The sequence below is a fragment of the Caretta caretta genome, chromosome 14 (genome assembly GCF_965140235.1).
Source record: "Caretta caretta isolate rCarCar2 chromosome 14, rCarCar1.hap1, whole genome shotgun sequence".
NCBI classification, from domain to species: domain Eukaryota; kingdom Metazoa; phylum Chordata; order Testudines; family Cheloniidae; genus Caretta; species Caretta caretta.
Genome location: NC_134219.1, coordinates 26,276,354 through 26,304,324, shown reverse-complemented (window position 1 = coordinate 26,304,324; position 27,971 = coordinate 26,276,354). Strand labels below are relative to the sequence as shown.

Here is a 27,971-nt window from a genome sequence, read left to right as displayed (position 1 = left end):
AGAAAAGGTGATGGCCCTTGCCTCATGGCCAGGAAGGGAAGTAAGTGTCCCCAGCTAATCAGTTGAGTCCAGGCCTCCCACTGCTACAATTGATCATTCTTCCACCTTACCGCATTGTCCCTCCGTCAGCTCCTTCTTTTCTCCCTTCCTGCAGCTCCCTTAGCAGTGGAGGAAGAGAATGCTGGGAGTGAGTTAATAATAATACCCAAGTCTTAAATAGCGGTTTTCAGCAATAGATCTCAAAGTGCTTTGCAAAGGAGGATAGTATAGTTATCCCTCTTTTATAAATGGGGGATGGAAATACAGAGAGATGCACTGGCTTGCCCACAATCACCCAAGGAAAGAGTTGGAACTAGAACACAGGTCTCCTGAGTCCCAGTCCAGTGCTCTAGTCACTAGGCCACACTGTTGTCGCATGATAGGGCTATGGTTTAACAAGGCATACTTTAGAGTGAGTGAAGGGTGTTGGAGTCAGAGAAGAGAGAAGGAATAACAATGGAATTAAGTAAAGAATGAAAGAGTTGGGAAGAAGGGCTGAGGTTGGCAGAGAAGTAATGGATATCACTAGATTGGATGTTATGGAAGGCCTCATGGAAAGGGATGCTAAACAGGCAGTAACAGTGAAGGAATTCAGATATACCAGTTTCTGATGAAAACAAAGTTTAGTGGCCATTTTGAGTGTGGCAGAGAACATAGGTGAAGATCATAAGAGCAGATAAGGACAAGGAATCAGGCATTTCATGGTTTGGGTCAGACAGGGTGTCAACACGGATGGGAAACTAAGAGAGGAAAAGGGAGAACTAGAAAGAAGGCATCTGGGGAGAAATAAAGGGGGAGTAGGTGACAGCTATATGGAGAGTAGTCCCAAAGAAATGAAGGAAGAGATGGCGCAAGGGGCTGGAAGTGTAGGGCGGGAGGGGAGGAGAGGAGAGGAGTCTGACATCCATATAGTGGCCCTTAGGGGGTGACATGTGGTGTGTGTGAAAAAATGAGAGTGCAGCTGCAGAGGTAGCGTGTGTGGGATGTGTGTGAGGTAGGTTTCCAGCAGTGCTAGGAGATGGAGGGAGCAGGGAAGGAATAGGTGGTGGATGACAGTGACCTTCCTTGGCCATTCCAGAGGTAGCAGGAGACTGGGAAGAGAAAAGGGTAACAAGAAGGGCAGGGATAGAGAGGGAATATATGGAACCTAAGAGGTGAGTGGGTTGATGAATTACAAGGTAAGCAGCTTCCTCTCTTCGTCCTCGGGAGTGACTTGGTCCAGAAGTCCTCTTGGACCATAACCTAGTGTGAAACCCTCAGAGTCGGGGCTGCAGAGGAATCAGCCATGTCCAGTTGTGTGAATCTCTTGCCCCAGGGGACGAGACCACTTGCAGCCAAGACACTAATAAGCGACCCTGGGCTAGAATCTGGCCAGGAGATTCTCCCTTCCTTGCGAAGGCAGTAGCAGGGCTCGGGCTCGCTGGACACGGAGGAAGCCCAGACGCGCTGGCCGCAGATCCCTTTCGGGGGCTCAGCGAACTCCCGCTGCCAGGGGGACGGACGGGCCGACTCAGCGCCTGCCCGGCACCCGGCTCTAGGTGTCCTGCGTGGGACTGGGAGGGGTTAAGCCGGCAGCCCCAGCCCGGGGGACGGACAGGCGGACGGGCAGGCTCAGGCGCCTGCTATACGGAGTCGGGGCTCTAGGTGTCCTGCCTGGGAGGGTCCCTGCTGCATTGCAGCCTCCGCGCTGCTCCGTGTCTGGCGCGCACAATGGCGACTCCCAGCCCCAGCAGCGGCTCCGGCTCCGGCTCCAGCAGCGGGAGCAGCACTCCGGGCTCCCAGGCGCACACGGCGGTCAGCAGCATGCAGGGTGAGCGACCCCCGCGCCAGGCCCCGCCCGCTCGGTCCCATCGCCACGGCGCGCCCGGCCCGGGCTCCCCACCTCGGCCCGGCCGCTTCCGGGCCGCCCTCGTCGGTCCGGTGGGGCCGGCAGCTCGGGTCCGGCTAGGCCCCGGCTCGGCCGGGCGCTCCCTTGCTCAGCGGCGGGAGGCGGGCCCGGACTCGGGCCCGCCGAACCGCGATGGCCTGTGAGGCGAGGGCCGGGGCGCCGCGCAGCCCTCGCGACGGGCGCCCGGCCAGCGGCCCCGAGAGGGAAGCGTCCGACTCCCGCCCTGGGGGCCGCGCTCCGGGCCGAGAGGCCTCAGGTGCTGCGGCGGCCATGAGCCCGGGATTGCGCGGAGGGGGGCGGCAGGCTGGGGGAAGGGCCCGAGCGTGTGTAGGGGGAGGGATGGGGGACGGGAGTGTGCCCGTAGTGTGTGTGTGTGTGTGTGTGTGTGTATGGGGGAGGGGACGGGAGTGTGCCCGCAGTGTGTGTGCGCGTGTGGATGTATGCCCACAGGGGCAATGGGGGGCGAGTGTGTCCGCAGAGTGCGGGTGTGAGTGTGCCCTCAGGGTGCGGGGGTGTGTGGGGGGCGTACGGGGGTGTGTGTGCGTTCACAGGATGAGTGACTGTGAGGGGGGGTGTGAGTGTGCCCGCAGGGTGCGGGTGTGTGTGTGTTTGGCACAAGTGTGCAAATGTGTGCACAGGGTACATGAGTGTGTGTATGGGGGTCACGAGTGTGTTTGCAGTGTGTGGATGTATGCCCACAGGGTGGGGGAATGTGCCTGTAGGGTGCAAGTGTGTGTGGGGGCGCAAGTGTGCCCACAGGGTGCGCATGCAGATGCGTGCGTAAGTGTGCCCATGGTGCGCGTGCATGAGTACGGGGGTGCAAGTGTGCCTGCCAGGTGCGGGGGGGGGTGCAAGTTTGCCTGCTGTGTGAATGTGTGTGTGTGTGTGCAGGGGCATACTCGAGTGTGCCCGCAGTGTGTGTGTCAGGGAAGACTGAGGTGAGTGTGCCAGAAGCATTGAAGGGGGAGTCAGTCTGGGGGCGGGGTGGCTGAGTGTGCTGGGGGTTGTTCCGGTGTGCTGTTTTCCCTAGGGCTAGGGGTGTTTGAGTGCGCAGGGGGTGCTCCCTACCTGTGTTTGGTGACTGCTTTGGGAAGCGATGGGGGGGGGGGAGCGGGTCCAGATGCCTGTGCTGGCAGTGCTGTGCTATTCAGTGACTGCATACCACCTCCACTTGCCTTCTACACATTAGTGACTAGCAGAGAAAATGCTGTTTTTACCATGTAAATCTGAGCTGATGTTGGAGCCTTGTCTCCTACTCTGAGAGGTGGTGCTCAAGGCTCAGAAATACACACTTAATGTAGCTTGAAAGCTGTTACATATGTTTGAACATACTCCTCTTTAGGGGCAACTAGATCCTGCTAGTGGTGTTTTGACTGTCTCTGAAGATCTCTAAACCAGTGCTACTCAAAGTGGTGGTCTGTGGACTGGTGCTGGTCCGCGAGCCATCGGCTGCCAGTCTGCGCACACATTGGAAAAAAAAATTGCACGTCCCCCACATCAGATAGCTTGAGAAGCACTGCTCTAAACAATAAGAAAGTAGCCATTCTTCTTGGGAAGGCATTCACTTCTCATTTCAGACTCCTATCCTTTTATTCGGTAACTACATGAAAAGCAAATAGGCTCTTGATTTTTGTTTTAAGCATGAATGTGCAGGTTAGACATGGCACCGATCCTTTCCCATAGTTCTGCTGCAGCAGGTTATTTTGATGTAGGACCTGCATTTTCCTCCCACTAACACATGTAAGCTCTGCAGCTGAAGAGTCATTGAGTTAAAGTATATAAACAAGTGAACATTTGCCAAAGGTAGGCAAGTTTTAGTCTGGATTTTATTCAGGTTGACCCTCTCTAGTACGACACCTTTGGGACCTGCAGTACCGAATCAGAGAATTAGCCAAACCATGGGAGGTTAGTGCCAGTGGGTCTCCGTAGGTGCGGGAAGTAGGGATGCGGGGGGTGCTGTAGCACCCCCAGGCTTTGCACCCAGCAGGACCCCCTGCTCGGGGGTCTCGCGGCCGCCTGGGGTGCTGACCCCCTGCCTGGGGTCCCAGCTGCTGGCCCCACATCCTCCCCCTCCCTCCCGGAGCTTGAACGCCGCGAATCACCTGTTCGTGGCGCTCCAGAAGCACTGGGAGGGAGGAGCAGGAGTTGGTAAGCACGGGCACGCGAGAGACGGGGGGGGAGGGTTACAGAGGGGGGAGCTTGGTGCTGGTAGATGCTCCGCACCCACTAATTTTTCCCCGTGGATGCTCCAGCCCTGGAGCACCCATGGAGTTGGCACCTATGCCGGACCACAGGTATTGCTAGACCAGGGAGTGCAGGATTAGAGAGGTTTAACCTGTACCTTATTAGATCAGTGTTCTGTCTCCTTCTTAAATATTTCTTGTGGCAAGTGACTCATCCCAGTCTGGCTGTTCTTTGCCCACCATTCTGGGCAAAGGTTTAAACTGGGATCTCCCAGAATGTTCGGTTGATCTGATGCAGAGCATGAGGCTTTTCTTTTCTTGTGTTAGTTTAGGCTGCAGTTATTTCCTGTAGAATTTCCAGTGGCATTTGTGCTGCACAAACGCTGTGGCTGGAAGGGAAAAATGGGCATACATTTTGCCCCTCCATGAGTATAGTTGGAAACTAGTACTGGGAGAAGCCAGGCTCAATGCATCCCTCATTTTCCAACACAAGGGCTCAGAAAACAAGGTCTAATTGTGGGTACAGATTTATTTGGAAACTGGTTTCTTAATAAAAAGCCAGATAAAGAATAGGTCGTCAGTTGACCTAAGAACTGTAACCCTAGTAAACTGAACATTGTAAGTGCTGACTTGTAGCCTCTGCCCAAATGTCACTTTCCTGAGGGCATGTCCAGACTAGGCAAATAGGTTGTGTTTTAAGATATTAGCTAACATGCTTTAAGTAATGTGTATTTACACACCACTTAGTATCTAGTGGGCACAAAGGCAGTGACGTTTAAAAACCTTAGCTGATCGTGGTAAATGTTGGGGTCTCTTTATGGTTGTCCATAGCCCATTAATATGTTCTTAAACACAACCTTTCTGCACTAGGTACAAAATTGTGTTTAAATTTGCATTATCTAACGTTTTGAAACATAACCTATTTTTGTAGCCCCAAGTTTGTTTCTGGATAGATACTTCAGTGTCTTGTTGTGTGTTAATTCAGTAACAAACCAAATGGAAACTGATATAGTTAAATTAGTGTAATTTCTGTGAGTAAACAAGACTTATGTCACACTTTATCAGCCAGTCTCTTGCTGGATTGGGGAGGAGCAGTTCTGATTTGGCTCCTAGTGATTACATCCCCATTCACTGAGCTGTTCTTTATTTCTTGATCCCTCTTGTTTCTTTTGTCTGTTACCTTAATATTTGCTTTGGGAAAATAGACTAAGAATACTTCAATCATCAACTTATGGTTAAAATATTAGTCTCTTATTTTGGTTGTGGCTAACATTTCAGCTTTTCATAGTGTTACTGTAGGGTAAGGTAGCAGGTCTTTTTGTCAATGTTTGAGGGTTACAATTTTTTTTTTTTTTTGCTCTACCCCTAGCAAAAATTAGAGACTTGGGCAATGTCTACACTATAAAGTTAAGTTGACTTAAGTTAGGTTGACATATAGCCACCGTTGTAATTAAACTGCTGTTGCATGTCCTTTTTTCTGAGGAGTGTGTTCACAGTGGCAGCTCTTGCATTGACACAGAGAGCAGTGCACCTTGGGTAGCTATCACACTGTGCAACTTGCCACCATCTGCCCCAGGGTGTTTTGGGAAGGGTTTGCAATGCCTCAGGGGGGCAGTTTCAGTATCCCATGATATAGTTTTCTCTGTCCCATCATTCCATGGGCTTCCTAGTATATTTAATGCCACTTTCAACAGCCCCGGTAACTTGTGCATCCGCCATCTCTCTTAGAAAGCATGGATCCTGCACTGCTCTCCAGTACTGTGGTGAGCATTATGAACACAACACACCTGATCCTGCAGTATTTTATGAGTTGAATGTCTGATGACGATGCCTTGGTGTCTGGCTTACAGTGTGCCATGGAAAGAAACAATTCAAGATTGCTGTTAGCATTCACGGAGCAGCTGCACGTGGTGGACCGTCAGTTCTGGGCTCGAGAAACAAGCACTGAGTGGTGCGATTGCATCATTATGCAGGTATGAGATGGTGAGCAATGGCTGCAGAACTTCTGGATGTGCAAAACCACCTTCCTGGAACTATGTGCAGAGCTCACCTCTGCCCTCCGGCGCAAGGACACCAAAATGAGAGCTGCATTCATGGAGGAGAAGCGAGTGGCAATTGCTAGGTGGAAGCTGGCAATGCCACGCTGCTACCGATCAGTTGCAATCAGTTTGCAGTTGGGAAATCCACAGTTGAGGGTTGCTGTGATGCAAGTTTGCAGGGCCATTAATTGCCTTCTGCTATGAAGGACTGTGACTTTGGGTAATGTACGTGAAATAGTGGATAGCTTTGCAGCAGTGGGATTCCCTAACTGTGGTGGGGTGATAGATGGCATGCATATCCCTATTTTGGCACCAGACAACCTTTTGACGGAGTACTTCAACAGAAAGGGCTACTTTTCTCTGGTATTGCGAGCGCTGTGGATCACTGGGGTCATTTCACCGACATCAACATGGGCTGGTCAGAGAAGGTGCATGATGCATGTATCTTTAGAAACACAGGCCTGTACAGAAAGCTGCAAGCAGGGACTTTCTTTCCAGACCAGAGGATTACCACTGGGGATGTGGAAATGCAAATAGTAATCCTGGGAGACCCAATCTACCCCTAGCTGCTGTGGCTCATGAGGCTGTACACCGGCATGCCTGACAGCAAGAAGGAGTGCTTCAACAACAGGGGCAGCAGGTGCAGAATGACTGTTGAATGTGCATTTGGCTGCTTAAAGGTGCTGTCTCCTGGTGCTGTCTCCTCAGGAGGTTAGACCTCAGTGAGGGCAATATCCCCATGGTCATAGCTGCCTACTGTGAGCTTCATAATATCTGTGAAGCAAAGGGGGAGAAGTTTCCCCATGAGTGCGGTCTGGAAGTTGAACAGCTGTCTGCTGATTTTGAGCAGCCAGATACCAGGGCTCTCAGAGGGGCTCAACAGGGATCTATTCGGAACAGGGAGGCTTTGAAGGAGCATTTCAACAATGAGCCACAGTAATGTGTGAAGCAGAAATCAGCTGAGCCTGGAATTGTTTTTTTTTGACTGTAGTAGGAACCTTGTAATGATTGCTTTCTGTGCTATAACAATGCAAATGAATCTATTGCTACTATCTCTGAATGTTAGCAGCAGTCACCATGTGTTGGAGAATAATAAAGATTCATTCACTTTCCACACCTATGGAAACATACCTATGTCATGCTGAGGTAAACTTCATACACACAGTATCTTTGAAGGAGAAGGGACAGTGAATTCACAAGCACATATGCCAATGAGGCTCTCGCGGCTGGCTGTATGTCTAGCTGTCGTGTGTAATCTCCTGCGTGGTGGAGTGCCTGGTGTACTGTTGCAGCAATGGAAGATACATGGAACATGTGTGGAGAGTGTAGGGAGGTCATGGAATGCAGTTCTCTGTGAGCTGCAGAGGGAGGTGAGCACGGATGTGTTCAGCCTGAAGTTCAACCAGAGATTGCAGCATATCTGTTTGTTCCCCGAGCAGTGTTATCATCTGTTCCTGGCCCTGCTTCCTTTCCTCAGTATCCCTCCACATGTTCTCATTGATTGTCTCTCTCCAAGCTCTTGCCTCGCAATCCGAAGCACCAGAGGATTGCAACACCTCGAACATGTCTTCCTTAGACCTCTTCTTTCTCCTCCTTATCTGGCCGAGCTGCTCCGCCAGTGTGCATGAGGAGACTCTCAAGGCCACATCTGCAACTGCTAAAGAAACAATGGACAGAGGTCCTATTTTCAGTGCACTTGCACCGCTTGATCCAAACAAGTTACAAGCACAACTTTCTCACGTTCCCTTATGAGTCATAGAGCTCGGTGGCAGCCTCAGCCAAGCCCAGAGTGAAGTGGGTGAGTTGGAACAAAGGGCAGGAGGTAGCACTGGGTTATCAGTACAAGTGCATAGGACTATTGTACTGAATGCTGGCACCGTTTTCCAAAGGCAGAGGTAATTGTAACTGATATCTCACTCCTGAAGGTAAGCAAGGCTGCAAGGGAGCACTTCCTGCATGAGTGTGGCTGCAGCCTGGATCCGTATGCTGCTAGCTTGTGTGCTGCAATGGTGTCATCTGAAGTAATTGCCCAGTGGTGTGACAAAGTGGCCTACCGCGGAGGAAGAAACAATAAATCTTCGGCAGAGGATTGCAGATTATCTCTAAGAAAGTTTCCTGGAGATCTCTGTGGAGGATTCATGGGACATCCCAGTGTGCATAAACAAATTTTTCTGTAGGGCCCCCTCTGTCTAGCTCTACAGGGGAATGAGAAGCAGATAGCAACTCTACCTGTATTGGTTATTTCACTACCTTTTGTAGCCTGATTAAAAAAAGCATTACATGAGTAGATGTGTCCCTAAGGTATGGAAGCAAACTGAGTACATGCCAGAGCTTCCGTCGCCTGCATCAGGCTCAGCTCACTGGACTGCAGGGAGTGGCTAGATTGCTCTGGGGTCAAAAAGCGGTCCTGGCTCCCCACTTCACCAGAACTCCCTGTTGCTTGTCTCCCATCCTCCTTCACTTCCTTGTCCAGCATGTTTTCCTCGAGGTTCCCTCTGGTGGCCAGTGAATCCAGCCCCTGCCCCCCCCCCCCCCCGAAGTAGCCACAGGGCTCTTGGTGATGGAGGTGGGGTCGCCGCTGAGGATGGCATGCAGCTCCTGGTAGAAGCGGCATATCTGCGGCTCTACACCAGAGCGACTATTTGCTGCCCTTGCATTCTGGTATGTCTACCTGAGCTCCTTGAGTTTTACACGGCACTGCTGCGTGTCCCTGGCATAGCCTTTGTCCTCCATGGCCCGAGTGATCTGGCCTTAGATATCAAAGTTCCTGCTGCTGGAGTGGAACTGTGACTGCACAGCCTCCTCTCCCCACAGACCCAGTAGATCCACCACTTTCGTTGTACTCCAGGCAGGAGCGCATTTGCTGCGTGGAGCTGGCCTGGTCAGTTGCTATGTTAGCTCACATGCCAAGCAGACAGGAAAAGCAGTTTCAGAACTTCCCCAGGGTTTTAAAAGGGAAGGGGTTCATACCTGTGTACCTGGCTGCAGGGAAGCAGAGCGGTCACGATGGGCATTGGAGCACACCTTCTGGAGACCACTTAGGTTGACGCAAGCAATGCAGTGTCTATACCAACACTGTGTCGCTCTAATTATGTCGCCATAAGCGTTACGCCTCTTGACAAGGTGGTTTTATTAAGTCGGTGTAGCAGGCGTGTGACAGTGGCGGGAAGAGCATGGTAGTGTGTACATCTCCATAGTTAGGATGATGTAAGCTGCCTTATGTCAACTTAACTTTGTAGTGTAGACAAGCCCTTGTTTAAAAAAATCACTGTCTTTCAGTGCAGTTGGTGTTTTTAAAGTTAAAACCTTTTAAAGTTTTAAACCTTTGAAAAATCCTTTCTGCATTAGCAGCATTTCCGACTGCTTCAGACTGAGACTATACTGTTTTCATACAGAGGAAACGCTGTAATAAAATACTATTTGCCTTGTTTTTTGAAATCTTGCATTGATTTTATTTACAGCAAAAAAATATAAATGATAGCTCTCCTTGTGATGGTGGCAATAGGGCAGAAGCAAGAACTGCTCTTTTTCTGCATGGGTGTGTCGGGGCTTGTCTGCACTTAAAATGCTGCACCACTTCAGTGATGACATTACTTACTGTGTTTACCCACACTCAGCTGTTGTGTGTATACCTTTTTTCTTAGTGAAGGCAGGGTCCAAATGTGTTAGCTTGTGTTCAGAGCTGTTAAGAGGGCTTTCCAATTGTTATGTTAACTTGATTGAACTCATGAATGAAAAATACACTCTTTTTGCCTGTGCAGACAGGGCCGTCTAAAGAAACAAAGTTGAATGGAGAAAGTCTCCCTTCTTTTCCTCTATGTAATTTTCAAAAGTAAGTTTGGTGGAAACACACTTACAATCACGTTTTGTTTATAGTTCCTATATGTGTGGAATATGGAGAGCTTGGGAGACATGATTGTAGTTGGAATGATGATTTAACTGGGAATTGGTCCTGCTTCGAGCAGGGGGTTGGACTAGATGACCTTCTGGGGTCCCTTCCAGCCCTTATATTCTATGATTCTATGAATGGGAATCTAATATCTATATGGGATTTATATAGAAGAGAACTTGCTTATGTTTAAAATAAAGCCCACAAAATATCGAACTAAAGCAGACTTTTAATGTCTACTGCTTTTGGAGTTCACAAGTTTTCTATGGATTTGGGTTTGATAAGATATCTGTTTTTTAAACAAAACTTGAAATTTGTGCTAAATTTCAAATAAAGTGTGCCTCACTAAAAAGTGAAATTAAAAGAGAAAAAGAAACTGTCCAGTCTGTTGGCATTTTGCTCATCCTGGCAATGCAGGAAGCAAACAGCACCAATGGCAAAAATTCATCAGGTTTTCAATGAGGCGATGCTTTGGTATAGAGTTGTTTTAGTTTCAATCTTTGGAGCACCCCCTCGTGGTGTGAGTGTTGTGTCAGCAATTCTGCCCCATTCTCTACCTTGTGACTGACTTCAGTGATGTGGTAATGGTGGTGGCGTGGTCATACAGTCAGGTGACAAGGAAGTTCCACCCTTCAGGGGTATCTAAGTCTTGAATAATGTCTGATAAAGTAGTAGTAATCAAGACAGCATCTTCTGCCCCTCCTCGACTCCTCTTCAGCCTCCCTTTTCTTGAAGAGCAGTGACATGCAGGGCTTTTCCCTGGAGTCTCTCAGCAAAACCAGAAAACAGACAAAAATACAAACTAAGCAATGTCCACCCACCCTGGGCTTGAGCTGTTAGTTCATCTTTGTTCTTCCTCTGCCTGGCTTCTGTCGGTGGCTTGCCACAGAGAGGAAACTCCAAACCACCTCTCTTCTGGATTTCCTCCTTCCAACTATACTGAACTCTTTTCTTTTAACTCCTCCCTGAGTCTAATGCACTCTTCAGATGTGACACGTTGGGCTAATAGAGTTCTCAGTCTCTAGTTAACCTCTCGTTCTGTGGGGGTTTGTATACCCTTTCACATCTGGGTAAGGAGCTTTCTGTATGAGTCTTATGTTTCCAATGTCGTTTTAAAGTTTGGAGTATGCTGGTCTCCACCAGCCCTCAGAAGGAGTCAGCTGCTTTGTGCCTTGGATTAGAGCCCTGTGTGGATACAAAATTTATATCTCTGGATATAAATTGGATATCTGCGGCCCTGCAGGGCTCTACTGGGAGCCGCAGTGGCAAAAGCAGCTGCATGTCTGGCTGCCACTTGCAGGAGCCAGCGCCCCGCACCAGCAGCTCCTCCAGCACAGCTATACTTTCCCAGCCCCACCCACTGGGACAGGCACCAGGCTCATCGGCAGCTGTCACTGGTTGCCCTAGTGCAGGAGTGGGCAAACTCTTTGGACCAATGGCTACATCTTGGTATGAAAATTGTATGATGGGCCATGAATGCTCACGAAATTGGGGGTGGGGTGCAGGAGGGGGTGAGGGCTCTGGCTGGGGTTGCGGGCTCTGAGGTGGGTCCAGAAATGAGGAGTTCAGGGTGCGGGAGGGGGCTCCAGGCTGCAGCAGGGGATTGGGGTGCAGGTTCTGGGGATGAGGGATTTGGGGTGTAGGAAGGTGCTCTAAGGTGCTTGCTGGGACCAAGGGGTTCAGAGGGCGGGGGGGAGGGCTCGGGGCATGGTGTGGGGGCACGGGAGGAGGTCAGGAGTGCAGGCTCCGGCTGGCGCTTACCTGAAGCAGCTCCTGGAAGCAGTGGCATGTCCCCCCTCCAGCTCCTATGCAGAGATGTGCCAGGAGGCTCTGCGTGCTGCCCCATCTGCAGGCACTGCCCCTGCAGCTCCCATTAGCCACAGTTCCCAGGCAATGGGAGCTGCAGGGGTGGCGCTTGGGGCGGGGGCAGTGTGTGCAGCCCCCTGGCTGCCCCTAAGCTTAGGAGCTGGAGTGGGAACATGCTGCTGCTTGCGGGAGCCTTGGGATGTGCACACAGAGTGGCCTCTGACCCCGCTCCCCAGCTGGAGCCCAGGAGCAGGGCAAGCCCCAGGCCCCGCTCCCTAGCAGGAGCTTGAGGGCCATTTTAAACTGGCTGGAGGGCCGGATGTGGCCCGCGGGCTGTAGTTTGCCCATCCATGCCCTAGTGTGTGCAAGTAGCTCTCATGTCCCTGGACAGGAGTCCCTTCCACGCAACAGTCTGGGTCTCCTGTCCGGGGATGTTTGAGCCACTTGCACACGGTAGTGTGACCAGGGACAGCTGTTGATGAGCCTGGTGGTTGCCCAAGTGGGTGGGGCTGGGGGCGGTACAGCTGCATCGGAGGAGCTGCCGGTGCATGGCACTGGCTCCTGTGAGCTGTGGTCTGACATGCTGCTGCTTTCGCTGCTGCAGTTCCTGGTAGAGCCCTGCAGCTCCGTGGATATCCAATTTATGTCCACAAAGGGCTCTACCCTGGATCTTTTTTCCCAATACTCAGCTCACTGTGTTCTATTAGCGAAGATAAACATTTCCTTACAGATATTTTCATGGCACTTCTGCCATGGTACTCTGCGCCCGGCTTCATCCCCAGCCTCTCTATTCAGAGCAGTAGCAATTGCAGCACTGCAGCAGCAGTGTTCTGGAGAAGGCTCTCTGGTAGTTTCTCACAGTTCTTTCAAGGCTGGATCTTTCATAAATTTTAAGACCAAAAAGCACCATTATGATTATGTAGTCTGACCTTCTGTATAACATAAGCCAGAGAACTTCATCCAATAATTCCTACATCAGGCCCAATAACTTGTGTTTGAACCAGAGCAGATCTTTTAGAGAGAGACATCCAAGCACAATGTAAAGACTCTAGGTGGTGGAGAATCCATCATTTCCCTTGGGAAGGTGTTCCAGTGATTAATTAGTCTTACTGTTAAAAATATGTACCTCATTTCCACTTTGAATTTGTCTAGCTTCAGCTTCCAGCAATTGGCTCTGGTTATTTTTTCATCTGCTAGATTAAAGAGCCTTCTATCAGAAACCTTCTCCCTGTGTGTAGGTACTTCCAGACTGATTAAAATGCCTCATAACATTGTATTGAATAAGCTAAGCAGAATGAGCTCTTTAAGGCAGGGCTTCCCAAAAATTAGGCACAGCTTCTCAGGGGCTCTGACATGCCTCTCGCTTGTTCTGAAGAGTCTCAGCTTTCACTTAAAACCTGTTGCTAGCTCATGGTTGTAAAGAAAACCTTCAAAATGTGAATAGAGTGTAATTGATATATCGCTGTCTGCCTATGACTTTGTCCTCACTGCTAAAAAATTGTATGTGTACGGCAAGATAACCCTCACATGTTAAGTTATCTTGTGGTAAAATCCTAGTGGAGACAAGCTCCCTGTAGTTTTTACTGTGAAGGAGCTAGGCATGGGCAACACTGTACCCCCTCCCAGTTTACTTAATGATAAAAGTAGAGTGCCTTGTTTCCACTAAGATTTTACAGAATGGTAGCTAACATGCTTTAGTTATCTTGAGGTAAAAACACCCTTTTTTGCATTGAAGACAAAGCCTCGGTTTGCAGAGAGCCTAAAACAGTAGCTGTGAGGTATGAACCTCTCCATTCATTTCAATGGCTATGGATGCTGATGCCAATGTAGATACTTCAAACGTTGATATTGTTAACTATTTCATTGCTCATGAAAGCAGGTCAGAAATGAGTGGAAGTATCTTGTATTATAAAGATTTGCCCTATCCCTTCCCAAAGTGAGGAGGGCAGGAGTGTGTGTGTGTAAAGGATGCCTATATTGATAGTTGGGCTTTTGACTACACATGGTGGAATTACAAAGCAGGTGGTGTGATGGGTTTCATTCTCCTGAGAGAGGGGCTCAGGTTTCAGAAGTTTGGACAGGCTGCTGCTCCCATTACTGGACAAAAGTGCTCAAATCATTCTTGTTACTCTCTTCTGACTCTGATTTTTTTTCAATGTTCTGGACACAGTATTCTCACCAGTATTATCTCTCTGCTACTGTTTTTCGTATTAATTCCTCTGTCCTATCTTCTCAGGTGTGCTCTCAATTCATTATTGGAATTGCTGGGAAAAGTGTGCTTGACATCTGTTCATCTGATTAATATTTTTGTTAGGTGACCTTGTCTTAAAAATTGGGCTTAGAATCATTTTGACATCATGTGCTTGGAAAACTGAAGCAGCTGATATTCAACAGAGCAGACTTTGCCTAGGTCTCTTTCTCCACTGTCCAAGCTCGCTCATGTCCCCATCAGGACACATGGTCTACTTTGTTTGCAGGTCATCAGGTTAAGGGATCCACTGTAGTTACAGAATTCTTTGGTAGACTTCTTATCCATTGGCATTTGCTACCAACCCTTTTTTGTCCTCAGCCTCTGACACGGTGGCTCCCGATGATCTTCTCCCTGACGTGAGCATCACAGGTCATGTTGATATGCTGACAGTTTGTGGCAGATGAAGTGTGGAGGGAGAAAGGAGTAGTAGTGGGAATCATTTGCTTAGAATTGGAGCAACCAAATTTTTGCTGTCCTATCCCAAGGATTGTGATAGAAGCTTAAGCTTTCATGCTCAAATAAATTGGTTAGTCTCTAAGGTGCCACAAGTACTCCTTTTCTTTAAGCTTTTTGTGTTCCTCAAACATGCTTCTTATAGTTTAGGCCAGCAGAACTGCCCTGCAAGGTGGGTATCCTGCTAAATGTAGGTTGCCTCCACTTGGATACAGAGTAGTCTGTTCTGTGAAAATTTTTCGTCCACTCTGTGAATATTGGAAAATTAAACCTGAATCAATCTGGGGGTCTCTGTGACAGCAATCACATTTGGACAGGACAAATACTTTTTGCTTTTTCTAGTTGAGTTTCAACCAGCCTTACTTATGGAGATTCCAGAGGTGATATTAAGTGGGTAAGATTTGTGGTGTTAAGCTTAGTAAGGGATCAGTGTAGCAGGTGCACTGGCATGTGTCTCAGTTTCTTCTCCTCTATCTTGACTTTATGCATCTAGAGTAGCCACGGTTCTACAGTGGGCGTCTTCAGGACTGATCCAGGGGCTGGGAGTCGGGAGACCTGTATTCTGTTCAAGCTCTGATACTGATCTATTGTGTGTCCTTTGGCAAGTCACTTAATCTCCATGCCTCAGTTTTCCCATCTCTAAACAGGGGATGATACTTACCATCCGATGTAAAATGCTTTGAGATCTACAGAGTTCAGGCATTACTGTTTTAATTGTCACTGTTTGTATTATTCCCCTTTCTGTTGTTCATAATACATACAAACAGATCCATCATTCCCTTATCTAATGGTAATGTTGAAGAGAAGTAAAACACCTGTGTGCTGCTGCTTCAGTTCTAGCTTTGCCGCTGCTGTTACTGGTAAGCATTCTCTAGCAAAACATGGGGAAATGTATACATGTGAGCTACTCCAGAGTAGTGCAAGGATGATGGGACTGACCATGAATAAAATAATTATATGGCATGTACACAAAGTGGTGTTAAATGCAATAACTAACTGAATCTCTTCTAGTTATTTCAGGGGTTACTTGTAACACTAATAGTTATAAAGTTTTCAGAGACAGTTATGAGTTTCAAGTTGATGGTATTCTTTCAGCACAGATTTTCTTCTCCTAAGTGTATTTAGTTAAATAGGTGTTAACAAAAACAGAGCTTTAAACACCTGAATATCATGTCTCTTCTCATCCCTGTCATGTTTCACTTCTTTGGTAACTTTTGGTGGTGTTATTTCAATTTATCAGTTGGAATCTTCTAAGACAGACAAGCCCTGCATTTATAATAGGGGAAACAAGCAGATAACTTATTTTGTCTTCAGGCATATTTGTAACAGGGAGCACGTCACTCCTGTGCTCCAAGATTTGCATTTGTTGCCTGTTTGTTGCCTGGTGTGGTTTTAGGATGTTTGTTTTAACTTATACAACCATAAATGGGTGGGATCCTGGTTTCTTCAGAGACCTGCCTGTCTCTTTGTGTCATGTGATTGTTTTTGGAATCTGAGCACTGAAGCTAATGCCCTCTCTGCATTTAATTGCGAGGGGGCTGCAGGCAGGGCTTCTTGAGTGTAAGGGCTTGTCTGCATGATTAAGTTAATTTGGTGCAAATCCTTGTGTGGACACGTTCATTTTGGTTTGTACCAGGTTTATTTTGTGTTTTTTTTTAATAGATTAGGAATCTATTTAAACTGATCCAAAATAAGCCACTCTTGTCTTGAAATGACACTGTCCCCAGGTGTTAGCCTGTTTACAGTCACACCTTAAATTAAACCAGTTCAGTTCAACCTTTTTGTGTAGACAAGATCTAATTGGCGTCCTACCTCATCATTCATCAGATCCCAGATGTTCTTACCTTCAGGTCACTGTGCGTGACTTGCTTCTTTTGCTGTGATTGTTCTTGCATGTGGGAAAGGGATGAATGCTTGGGTGGGGCTGATGAGGGACATTTGCAGGAGGTTAGGACACATGGTTTTGACCTGATCTGAATTGGTTTAATGTTGTAATACAATATTTGTCTGTGTATTTGGAGCACAGGAAGGATTCATTTTAAAATCAAAGTAGATAAATAAAATTACATAAGCTCAGGGCAGCAAAATGCAGCCCATAGGTTTTTACAGTTTAGCCACCCTCTGATTTAATATCTGACTTCAAGTTCCAGCATGCAGTGCTCCACATCAATCTGAGCATTCTGGGACCTGTATTCTCCACAGGCTGTATTTCTGTCTTAAGCTTGAAGCTGTTTGCAGACTAGTTTATTTTATCACAATGTCATGCAGCTTCTGGGCTCCTGGTAAGTTACCAGCACAGCCTTCAGTTGGGCAAAATTTGGGCCTGCCTTGGGCTCTAGTTTTTTGAAGATTCTCTAGTGCACTTTTCCTGCCATCTATGGGCTTACACTTTGCTCTGGGGACTCCAATGCTTCAAGCCAAGTTTTTTAATTACAGTCGTTGCAAAGTCTCAAAAGCGTAGATAATATTTGTGGCTCCTTACAGTCAAGTTGAAAGGCCCGGGCATGACTTTGCCATAACATACACAGCAAAGCAGCAGTTGACCGTCACTTGTTTAAAGAGGGTTATTGACCTTTTCAGCCCCGACTGTCATTGTGTAAATGTCCTCAGAGGAATCTCCTTCTGCAGCCTGTCTGTGTTGTACCCGCAAACCCCATGTGAGGCATACATGCTGCTGGCTTGGATTTATGTAAGGCCTGACACATGCTGCTGCACAGCACTTCCTGAGCAAGGTCCCTGATCTGGGCATTCCCAGCTTCAGCCCTAGTGCACGGATGCCTGTGCTGGTGCAAGGACCTAGACTTAAGAATCATTGGATAACCCGCTATTGTTTGTAATGCAATTGTGATTGCTTGACAGCATCATGTCCATCACCGTTTGACTCTCTCTCTGCGTTCTTGGCCCCGCTTTGGATGGAGCTAAGCAGCCTTGCACCTCAGCGGGATAGGGAACATTAGCTGCTGCTGAACTGGCAGTAGGGGAGACTAACAGGTTTGTATACCTTATAAATGCTTATTTCTCACTGCTACGGTGATTCTCTCAGATGATACAAAACTACTCAAGATAGTTAAGTCCCAAGCAAACTACAAAGAACTACAAAAGGATCCTCAAAACTGGGAGACTGGGCAACAAACTGCAGATGAAATTCAGTGTTGATAAATGCAAAGTAATGCACGCTGGAAAACATAATCCCAACTATACATATAAAATGATAGGGTCTCAATTAGCTGTTACCACTCAAGAAAGAGAACTTGGAGTCATTGTGGGTAGTTCTCTGAAAACATCCATTCAATGTGCAGCGGCAATCAAAAAAGTGAACAGAATGTTGGGAATCATTAAGAAAGGGATAGATGATAAGATAGAAAATATCATATTGCCTCTATATAAATCCATGGTAAGCCCACATCTTGAATACTGCGTGCAGATGTGGTCGCCCCATCTCAAAAAAGATATATTGGAATTGGAAAAGGTTCAGAAAAGGGCAACGAAAATGATTAAGGGTATGGAATGGCTGCCATATTAGGAGCAATTAAGACAGGGACTTTTCAGCTTGGAGAAGAGACGACTAAGGGGGGAATATGATAGAGATCTATAAACGCATGACTGTTGTGGAGAAATTAAATAAGGAAGTGTTATTTACTCCTTCTCATAACACAAGAACTAGGGGTCACCAATTGAGATTAATAGGCAGCAAGTTTAAAACAAAAAACAGGAAGTATTTTTTCACACAACACACAGCCTGTGGAACTCCTTGCCAGAGGATGTTGTGAAGGCCACGACTATAACAGGGTTCAAAAAACAATTAGATAAGTTCATGGAGGATAGGTCCATCAATGGCTATCAGCCAGGATGGGCAGGGATGGTGTCCTTAGCCTCTGTTTGCCAGGGTAATGGACAACAGGGGATAGATCACTTGATGATTACCTGTTCTGTTCATTCCCTCTGGGGCACCTGGCATGGGCCTCTGTCGGAAGACAGACTACTGGGCTCGATGGACCCAGTATGGCCGTTCTTATGTTCCCCCTTTCCAAATCAAAGCCTTCGTATTTGCATTTTATTGAAGATGGAGATTGGCACTTTCAAAAGCAAAACATTCTTCACTGAATACAATGAGAATAGAGTCCAATTGACAAGAACTGAAGCATTGTAAACATTTTCTATCTGGTCCTCTTTCTTAGGTGCACCAGGAGATGGCCTGTAACAGTCTTCATGAATCTCCTGCTGATTTCTCAAAATTTCTCCTTCGCATCTAAGAAACCTAATAACTTGCATTTATAAGAAAGGGGAAGACAGTTATTGGAAGTGGATGCAGCCAAACTGGGAAGAGGCCCAGTGAGCCCCCTTCCTGGGATTCAGAGTCCAAACTGCAACTTCAAAGTGCTGTCTGCTCAGATATTTTTACAGTACTAGGGCAAGCTCCACAACCCTGAGTCTGTTGAGCTGAGCTGGGAGGCTTGTTCCTGCTCAGACGAAAATGCTCTGTAGATATCCTCCTAGAGGCCTTGGTTTCCCTGCATCTGTAAATAAAAATATTTCTACATCTAATCAAATTCTGTACCAGTTGTCTTCTCCAAAATGGTCCCCAGTTACTGATTCCTATTTTTGCATCTTTTCATTAGGTGCTTCACTGCCCTCTTTCTTAGGTCCAGTGTAATTTAGATGTATGTTTGAGCACTTTGATTTCCTAGTCATTGATAGGGCCCTACCAAATTCACGGTCCATTTTGGTCAATTTGGTCATGGTCATAGGATTTAAAAAATAATAAATTTAATGATTTCAGATATTTAATTCTGAAATTTCATGGTGTTGTAATTGTAGAGGTCTTGACCCAAAAAAGGAGTTGTGGGGGGGATTGCAAGGTCATTGTAGGGGGGTTTGTGGTATTGCTGCCTTCAGAGCTGGGCAGCTGGAGAGCAGTGACTGCTGGCTGGGAGGAGCAGCAGTGCAGAAGTAAGGATGTTATGGTATTGCCACCCTTACTACTTCGCTGCTGCCTGCAGAACTGGGCCCTCAGTCAGCAGCCACCACCCTCTGGCTGACCAGCTCTGAAGTCAGCAGTTCAGAGGTAAGGGTGGCTCAGTATGGTCTTGCCACCCTTACTTCTGTGCTGCTGTGGGCGGGGCATCGCCTTCAGAGCTGGGCGCCTGGCCAACAGCTGCTGCTCACCGGTCACCCAGCTCTGGAAATAATGGAGAAGTAAGGATGGCAATACCACGACCCCTCTAAAATAACCTTGCGACTCCCCTGCAACTCCCTTTTGGGTCAGGACCTCCAATTTGAGAAACGTTGGTCTCCCTTGTGAAATCTCTGTAGTAGAAGGTAAAAACACAGAAAAGACCAGATTTCACAGGGGGAGACCAGATTTCATGGTCCGTGACATGTTTTTCATGGCTGTGAATTTGATAGGGCCCTAGTCATTGAGCTGTCCAGGGGGCTATTCCCCTAGGCAGGAGCATGGAGACTAAATGCTTATTGTGCCAGTACTTTGGGCACAGTGGTGCCAATCTCAGGTGTAGAATATGAGGACTTTTTATATCAAATTGTTGGTACATAAGTATAAAGTCTGATTGGTCTTTTGTTGGTGAAAGGAGCTGGATTAACAACCCTAGAGTCTGAAGTCCTCTCATTTGTCTGCATAACTGGTTATAACAGAGCCAGTGACAAGATAAGCATCCTGCATATTAAGCTTTGCAGTTGTGCCTCAGCCCTAACCTAGAATACCTCTAGGGATCAGAGGAGAGTTCAGTCTCTGTGGCCTATTCAATCTGTAGCTTCTTTGCTTAGACTCCTGACAAGGATGATGGTTGTCATTTTTTTTTCTGAGGGCAGGTCTACACTAAAAATGCTCCATCAGTGCAGCTACACCACTGTGGTACTTAAGTGAAGATGCTCCTACGCTGATGGGAGAGAGCTCTCCCATTGGCAGAGTTAATCCACCTCCCTGAGAGGTGGTAGCTATGTTGACAGAAGAAGCTCTCCTGTCGACATAGTGCTGTCTGCGTGGGAGGTTAGGTCGGTAGAACTGTGTCGCTTGGGGGGGTGGATTTTTCACACCCTTGGGTGATGTAATTATACTGATATAGGCCTGTAGTGTAGACCAGGCCTGATTTTGTGGGGACAGTCAGGGTGGGGATGCTGAGTCAGTGAATTGCAGGTTGTTTGCCAGCTCAGATGTCTGGTGGAATTGGCAGCTCTGCTCCTCTTTCTCAACCTCTTTCCCCAGGTTGCAGGACTGTTTGAAAGGTTTGTGCAGGCAGCTCTGTGCAAACTGGGGAAATGATTTGGGATCACGTGTTCCTTAATGCTGATAATTCATAGTCTGTTCGGAATGTACCTTAGTGCCTCCTGCCCTGCCCCACAAAAATAAACCCAGGAGGTTTCAGAGTAGCAGCCGTGTTCGTCTGTATTCGCAAAAAGAAAAGGAGGACTTGTGGCACCTTAGAGACTAACCAATTTATTGGTTAGTCTCTAAGGTGCCACAAGTACTCCTTTTCTTTTTGCGAACGCAGGAGGTGTTTTTCAGTTGATTGAGGGAGAGCAAATGTTTCTGGGCAAGGTACATTTCGTTAGTGTTGACAAGTCACACCTGACCTGAAGTCAAACCAGTGATCTAAGTGTGAGAGGCTTGGTATTGTCAATGTCGTGAATCATTTAACTCCTTTAGTGTTTTTAACCGTGATAAATTCTGGGATTGTCCAGCCCAATACTTTTGCAGTCCTTCTTACATGGTTTTCTCAACCTTTTTCACAATGATCCTGAAAATATATCACAATTACAGCTGTCTGCCTGTGCAAAGGGATTGGGTAAGAGGCTGATTTCCTGGATGGCCTGTGCCAGTCCTCTTCTGTGTTTGGTTAAGTAAATAATAATAACAACCACAATAATGCTTTGTACTTCCAAAGCTGCTTCTGTTTGAAGATCTCTGTGGTCTTTACAAACAATTAATTTAGCCTAACAATACCTCTTCTGAGGTAGACAAATACGATTCCCATTTTTCAGATGTGGAAACTGAGGCTCTGAGATACAAAGTGACCCATCACAGCCTCAACAGGAAGACCATGTCCGATCTAGGAATGGAACCTGCGTGTCTGATATCTCCCAGTCCTCTTCTTTATTATCTTGGATATTGGTAAATTCCTGAGAAATAGTAATACTGTAGCACCAAGTTACCCATCTCAAGGCCCTGACACCTGTTCCATTATTGCATTATAGCATTCCTTTGAGTAAAGATGATGAGGATGTGAAGAGTTTGTGCTCAGCATTCATTCAAAACCCAAGTAATGAGTACAGCAATGTGGGCAGGCTTGTGCAGGTGCTGAGGCAGAGGCTGTACTTCTGAGTAGCCGTCCTAGAGCATGTGATTCTAAATCCCTTCTATTGTGTGCCTTCTGAGTGTGTTTGTGCTGCATGCTAAGGTCGATCCAACAAGTAAGCGTTTAAGTGTCTGAATAGCGCGTAAGAGTACATGTAACTAAGCATTGTAGAGGGTAGTCAAGATTGTGATAGAGTTTTCATGAATTTATTGTGTAGAAATATTAGATATGTAGCAGAAACATAGAAATTATGTAGTATTTGAGTTATTCAGGTTGGTTTGCTGATTGGATTGATTAACATGGAAAAAGACACCTGCTTTTAAAAAATATTTGGTGTTTCACCTTTCTTTGGATCCTTTTGGAGAAAAAGTATAAGCTCATGGGACTTGATTTTTGCTTCATACATTGCTCTGCATCTGCTAAGTCAGGATGGGCAAACTTTTTGGCCCTCGGGCCACATCTGGGTCGGAAAATTGTATACAGGGCCATGAATGTAGGGCTGTGGTAGGGGGTTGAGGTGCAGGAGTGAGTGTGGGGGGGTGCAGTGTGCAGGAAGGGTCTCAGGGCAACGGATTGGGGTGCGGGAGGGGGCTCAGGGCAGGTGGTTGGGGGCTCAGAGCAGGGGATGCGGAATGCAGGAGGGGGCTCAGGGTAGTGGGTTGGGGTGCAGGAGGGGGTGTGGAGTACCAGAAGGGGCTCAGGGCAAGGGGTTGGGGTGCAAGAGGGGGCTCAGGGCAGAGGGTTGTGGTGCAGGAGGGGTGCGGAGTGCCAGAAGGGACTCAGGGCAGTGGGTTGTGGTGTGGGAGGGGACTCAGGGCAGGGGGTTGGAATGCAGAGGGGGTGCGGAGTTTGGGAAGGGCTCAGGGCAGGGAATTGAGGTCCAGGAGGGGTTTGGGGTGTGGGCTCTGGCCCGGCGCCACTTACCTCGAGCGGCTCCGGGGTGGCAGTGGTGTGCAGTGGGGCTAAGGCAGGCTCCCGGAAGTGGCCAGCATTTCCGACAGAGGCTCCTGGGGGTGGGCTGGGGCAGACGGCTCCACTGTGCACTTCCTTCGCCTGTGATACCACCCCCGAATTTCCCATTTGCCGTGGTTCCCCGTTCCTGGCCAGTGCGAGCTGCGGGGGGCAGTGCCTACAGGCGGGGGCAGCGCATGGAGCCCTCTGCCCCTCCTCCCCAGGGGCCGCAGGGATGTGGTGCCAGCCGCTTCTGGGAGCGGCATGGGGCCAGGGCAGCCAGGGAGCCTGCCTTAGCCCTGCTGTGCCACGGGGCTGGCAATCCCGCGGGCTGGATTGAAAGCCCTGACAGGCTGCATCCAGCCCGTGGGCCATAGTTTGCCCTCCCCTGTGCTAAGTATATACCACTTAGAAGTCAGTACCTCTTCTTTCTCTCTTTTTTTCTTCAGTTTGACAAGTTGTTCTTTTTGCAATATGTCATCTTAAAGCTGAGGTATTAAGTATTGTCTAAACTAATCATCCCTATAGCAATTCAGATGACAGTCCTGTCTGCATAGAATGACGGTGTTTCCATTGCTAGCTTCTACAACACAGCTAGTAGCTGACAGAGACAGACTCATCTGCACAATATTCCAGTAGTGTAGGGAAAAGTTCTCTGAGCTAGGAACGAGGATACCTTGAATTCAAGTCCTGCCTTTACTGGCCTTAGTTTTGATTTGTATGTACTTCTCTATTGTAATTAATAATGAAAGTTGTGACCTCAGCCCTGGATAGCTGTCAATTATAATGTACTCCACTCTATCCTTTGCAAATAAAATAATGGGGAAGTTATACAGTCCATGTTAGATGCAGTGGGGAACAGAACTGAACTGTAGCCATTCTGAGATGCTGTCTTTCAGATTGATTGATCCACATGTATGTGCTTTGGGTATCCTGCCTTTAGCCACAACACTACGCTGCGCTCCCAAAGCTAGGCATAGATATCTGGCACTTACAATGCAACAATATCGGCTTGAGCACCACAACCACCCACCCCACCTTGGTACAATGGTTGGATCAGTACTGGGCAGTGACAGTGAAGGGACCCAGGGTAACATTCACTTTCCGAGCAACCAGGTGGGAGTCCCACTAGGGCTGAGTGATTGTGCTTTTATTAATACTGGTAAACTGAGGCATGCCATACACTGTTCAGAGAACCCATAGCAGGAGAGACTCAGTGGGGGCCTGAATGAGGGGTTAACAAAGATGGGGAGCTGGATTTGGGGTTAGGACTACAGTCTGTTATCTCAGGAAGGGTCTATGACCTGTTTGCAGAGCCTTAGCAGAACCCAAGAGAAGCATTTGGGGTTAGAGATATAGACCCTACAAGGCACTGCACAATCTGCTGCTGAAGCTCATTCCATGCTTCCAGAGGGTGGGGAGGGGCCCAGATGGGGCCAGAGCCCAAGCAGGTCTCTGGAGAGGCCCTGTGTATGACAGGGATCTTAGAGGGTGGCCTGGCCTCTTGCAAAAACAGAGACAGGTCAAGGAAGAGCAAGTCCCTATGTTGTTTGTCATGATTGTGGGAAGGCAGCACACGCTAAAAGGTGCGGCCCTACTGAGAACTTTTGTCCTTGGGAAGAAGGACGGTGGCAAAGGGGAAAACCTGGGTCCCCAGTAATGGACAAAACCGAGACAGGCCTGAGCGTGGAGCATCCAAACTGGGCAAATGGCAGCAGTGCTTAGAGTCTCAGCTAATTAAGGGAGATACCTTGGCTTCACACTCAGCCTGGGATTTTGAGAGCTTGAGGTCTTGTATAAGTAACTAGGAGAACCACGGCAGGCTCAGGAGCCTGAAATGACATGGCTGGAAAGGGAATTAAAGAGGTGCTCAGTTTTTAGTGTCTGTGAGTGCAGGAAAAAAAGCTGAAATTGATACTCTGCCCTCCAGATCCTTGAAGTTCAAACAGCTCTAGAAAATGCAGGCCTAGGTGAAGGGACTGGGCACTGAGGCAAAGACTCAGGAGACCCAGGCCCAGACCCAGACCCAGACCCAGGAACTGAAGCAGAAGCATTCCCAGACTGTGGAGGAGATGACCGCATTGGAACCAAGCTACATGTGTGCAAGCAAACCTTGGGAGGGAAATCATGCAAAGTGGCCAATTAGGTGAAAGTGCTTTTTCAGGATAAAAGGGACAAGCAGAATGAAGTAGGGACCTCGGTCCAAGATTAACAAGGGAGATATACACCAAGAGTGACAGTGCAAAGAGAGAGGATGGATGAAATTACTGAGTGGCGTACTGGGTTACTAGTAACTCAGAGGTCTGAACCAGTCGGACAGCAAGCTGATTAGGTTAGCAAAAGACTGCAGATCGGGGGTTACAACTTAAGCAGGATGCAGGAAGAAACATAACCACTTTGGAGAGCAATGACATGAATGAAAACTTGCGGAAATGTACGTCTGCCTTGTGATAGTAGGTGGCTTACCTGGAAAGACGAAACTCCAGTGACAAGGCTGCATGGCAGTATTGTATGTCCCATAGACTGACTTGGCCACAGACAGAGCAGGGAAGGCTTGGCAGTGGAATTAGATCCCCAGCAATCTGGAAGAAAGGCAGGAGGAGTTGAATAGCTGCTAGCCCAGGAGAAGAACTTCTTCAGTGTGACATGTTGGGACAGAGGCTTGGGAGAGGAAGGCGAAAGCCCTCTCCCAAACCAGAGCTGGGCAGAAGCTTTGGACTAGAAGGTGGAGCTAGAGCATCTCAATAAACAAATGTAAAATGTATAAAGATCAAGGGTTTGAAGAGATTCAGAGGCTGAAGGAATTGGCGGCTGTGATTGCAGAGCCATTGGCCATTATCTTTGAAAACTCGTGGCGAACCGGGGAAGTCCCGGATGACTGGAAAAAGGCTAATGTAGTGCCAATCTTTAAAAAAGGGAAGAAGGAGGATCCTGGGAACTACAGGCCAGTCAGCCTCACTTCAGTCCCTGGAAAAATCATGGAGCAGGTCCTCAAAGAATCAATCCTGAAGCACTTGCATGAGAGGAAAGTGATCAGGAACAGCCAGCATGGATTCACCAAGGGAAGGTCATGCCTGACTAATCTAATCGCCTTTTATGATGAGATTACTGGTTCTGTGGATGAAGGGAAAGCAGTGGATGTATTGTTTCTTGACTTTAGCAAAGCTTTTGACACGGTCTCCCACAGTATTCTTGTCAGCAAGTTAAGGAAGTATGGGCTGGATGAATGCACTACAAGGTGGGTAGAAAGCTGGCTAGATTGTCGGGCTCAACGGGTAGTGATCAATGGCTCCATGTCTAGTTGGCAGCTGGTATCAAGTGGAGTGCCCCAAGGGTCGGTCCTGGGGCCGGTTTTGTTCAATATCTTCATAAATGATCTGGAGGATGGTGTGGATTGCACTCTCAGCAAATTTGCGGATGATACTAAACTGGGAGGAGTGGTAGATACGCTGGAGGGGAGGGATAGGATACAGAGGGACCTAGACAAATTGGAGGATTGGGCCAAAAGAAATCTGATGAGGTTCAATAAGGATAAGTGCAGGGTCCTGCACTTAGGACGGAAGAACCCAATGCACAGCTACAGACTAGGGACCGAATGGCTAGGCAGCAGTTCTGCGGAAAAGGACCTAGGGGTGACAGTGGACGAGAAGCTGGATATGAGTCAGCAGTGTGCCCTTGTTGCCAAGAAGGCCAATGGCATTTTGGGATGTATAAGTAGGGGCATAGCGAGCAGATCGAGGGATCGTTCCCCTCTATTCGACATTGGTGAGGCCTCATCTGGAGTACTGTGTCCAGTTTTGGGCCCCACACTACAAGAAGGATGTGGATAAATTGGAGAGAGTCCAGCGAAGGGCAACAAAAATGATTAGGGGTCTAGAACACATGACTTATGAGGAGAGGCTGAGGGAGCTGGGATTGTTTAGTCTGCAGAAGAGAAGAATGAGGGGGGATTTGATAGCTGCTTTCAACTACCTGAAAGGGGGTTCCAAAGAGGATGGCTCTAGACTGTTCTCAATGGTAGCAGATGACAGAACGAGGAGTAATGGTCTCAAGTTGCAGTGGGGGAGTTTTAGATTGGATATTAGGAAAAACTTTTTCACTAAGAGGGTGGTGAAACACTGGAATGCGTTACCTAGGGAGGTGGTAGAATCTCCTTCCTTCGAGGTTTTTAAGGTCAGGCTTGACAAAGCCCTGGCTGGGATGATTTAACTGGGAATTGGTCCTGCTTCGAGCAGGGGGTTGGACTAGATGACCTTCAGGGGTCCCTTCCAACCCTGATATTCTATGATTCTATGATTCTAGGTGCAAGGTTAGGAAGAATATCTGAGTTGGAGACAGAAAGGAATGTGGCTTGGAACAGCAGATAATGGAAATGAAATAGAACCTGGAAGCTGAAGCCAGCAAGCTCTTGAGACTGGCTGGAAAAGCTACACCTTTGAATGTCCTGGCAGCAGACAGCAACAATGGAGAGAAGAAGCCCAGCTTCACAGAACGCAGTCTAGAGCCCAGCAGATGTGTGACCAGAGCACTGAAGAACCCACGGAGATTTGAGATAAGCAGAAATAAGCAGTTGTCAGGTAGGGGGTCAGTGCAGAGTTGTTAGTGGACAAGTTGTGCCTCTCTTACAATATTTCATTGAGAGAAACTGGCAGACCAACAAAGGAGGAGGTGTCCTGTGTAATACACAGCTGCTTGTTGTGGCGCTCTCTTCCTCTCTTGTGGTGTCTGGGTGATGTACGGAGGCTGATAAGCCTGCTACAGTCTTGGCTAGCAGAGCTGGGTCTCTAAGCTGCTCCTACTGTTAGATCCAGGGTTCCCAATCCAGGTTTGATCCTTGCTGCTTATAAGCCACCCATGGGCACAGCGTTGCACCATGGACGCAGAAGTGGTGTGCAGGGCGGGTGTGTCAGAGATTGCAGTAGCTCCTATCACTACCCAGCAGACCCACATAGTAATGGACTGGAGAGATCTGAAGAGAGGGATGCTTCAGGCACCGGGCTGAAATCCTTGTACAACTTAGCAAACGGACAGATTCAGATGGTGGAGTGTCTTTGGAAGGTGGAAGATGCATGTTCCTCAAGGAAAAGAACCCTGGCAAAGGCCACATAGAGTAAGCAGGAGCTGACCTGCCTCGGAATAGAGAGAGAATGGGGACCTGC

At 48.0% G+C, this 27,971-nt stretch overlaps 1 protein-coding gene across 10 annotated transcripts in view; it reads left to right on the top strand.

The window, feature by feature from the left end:
- The first annotated feature begins 1,069 nt into the window (after window positions 1-1,069).
- Window positions 1,070-27,971, top strand: part of MAP2K4 (mitogen-activated protein kinase kinase 4) — a 194,180-nt gene continuing 167,278 nt past the window's right edge. For 2 of the 10 annotated variants that reach the window (XM_048817290.2, XM_048817286.2), the window contains exon 1: window positions 1,514-1,849. In XM_048817290.2, the coding sequence (XP_048673247.1) occupies window positions 1,750-1,849 (100 nt within the window). In that variant the 5' untranslated portion in view covers window positions 1,514-1,749. Of the gene's footprint in view, window positions 1,194-1,513; window positions 1,850-27,971 lie in introns of those variants that run through there. The other 8 variants (XM_048817297.2, XM_048817291.2, XM_048817305.2 and 5 more) reach the window with 7 other exon arrangements.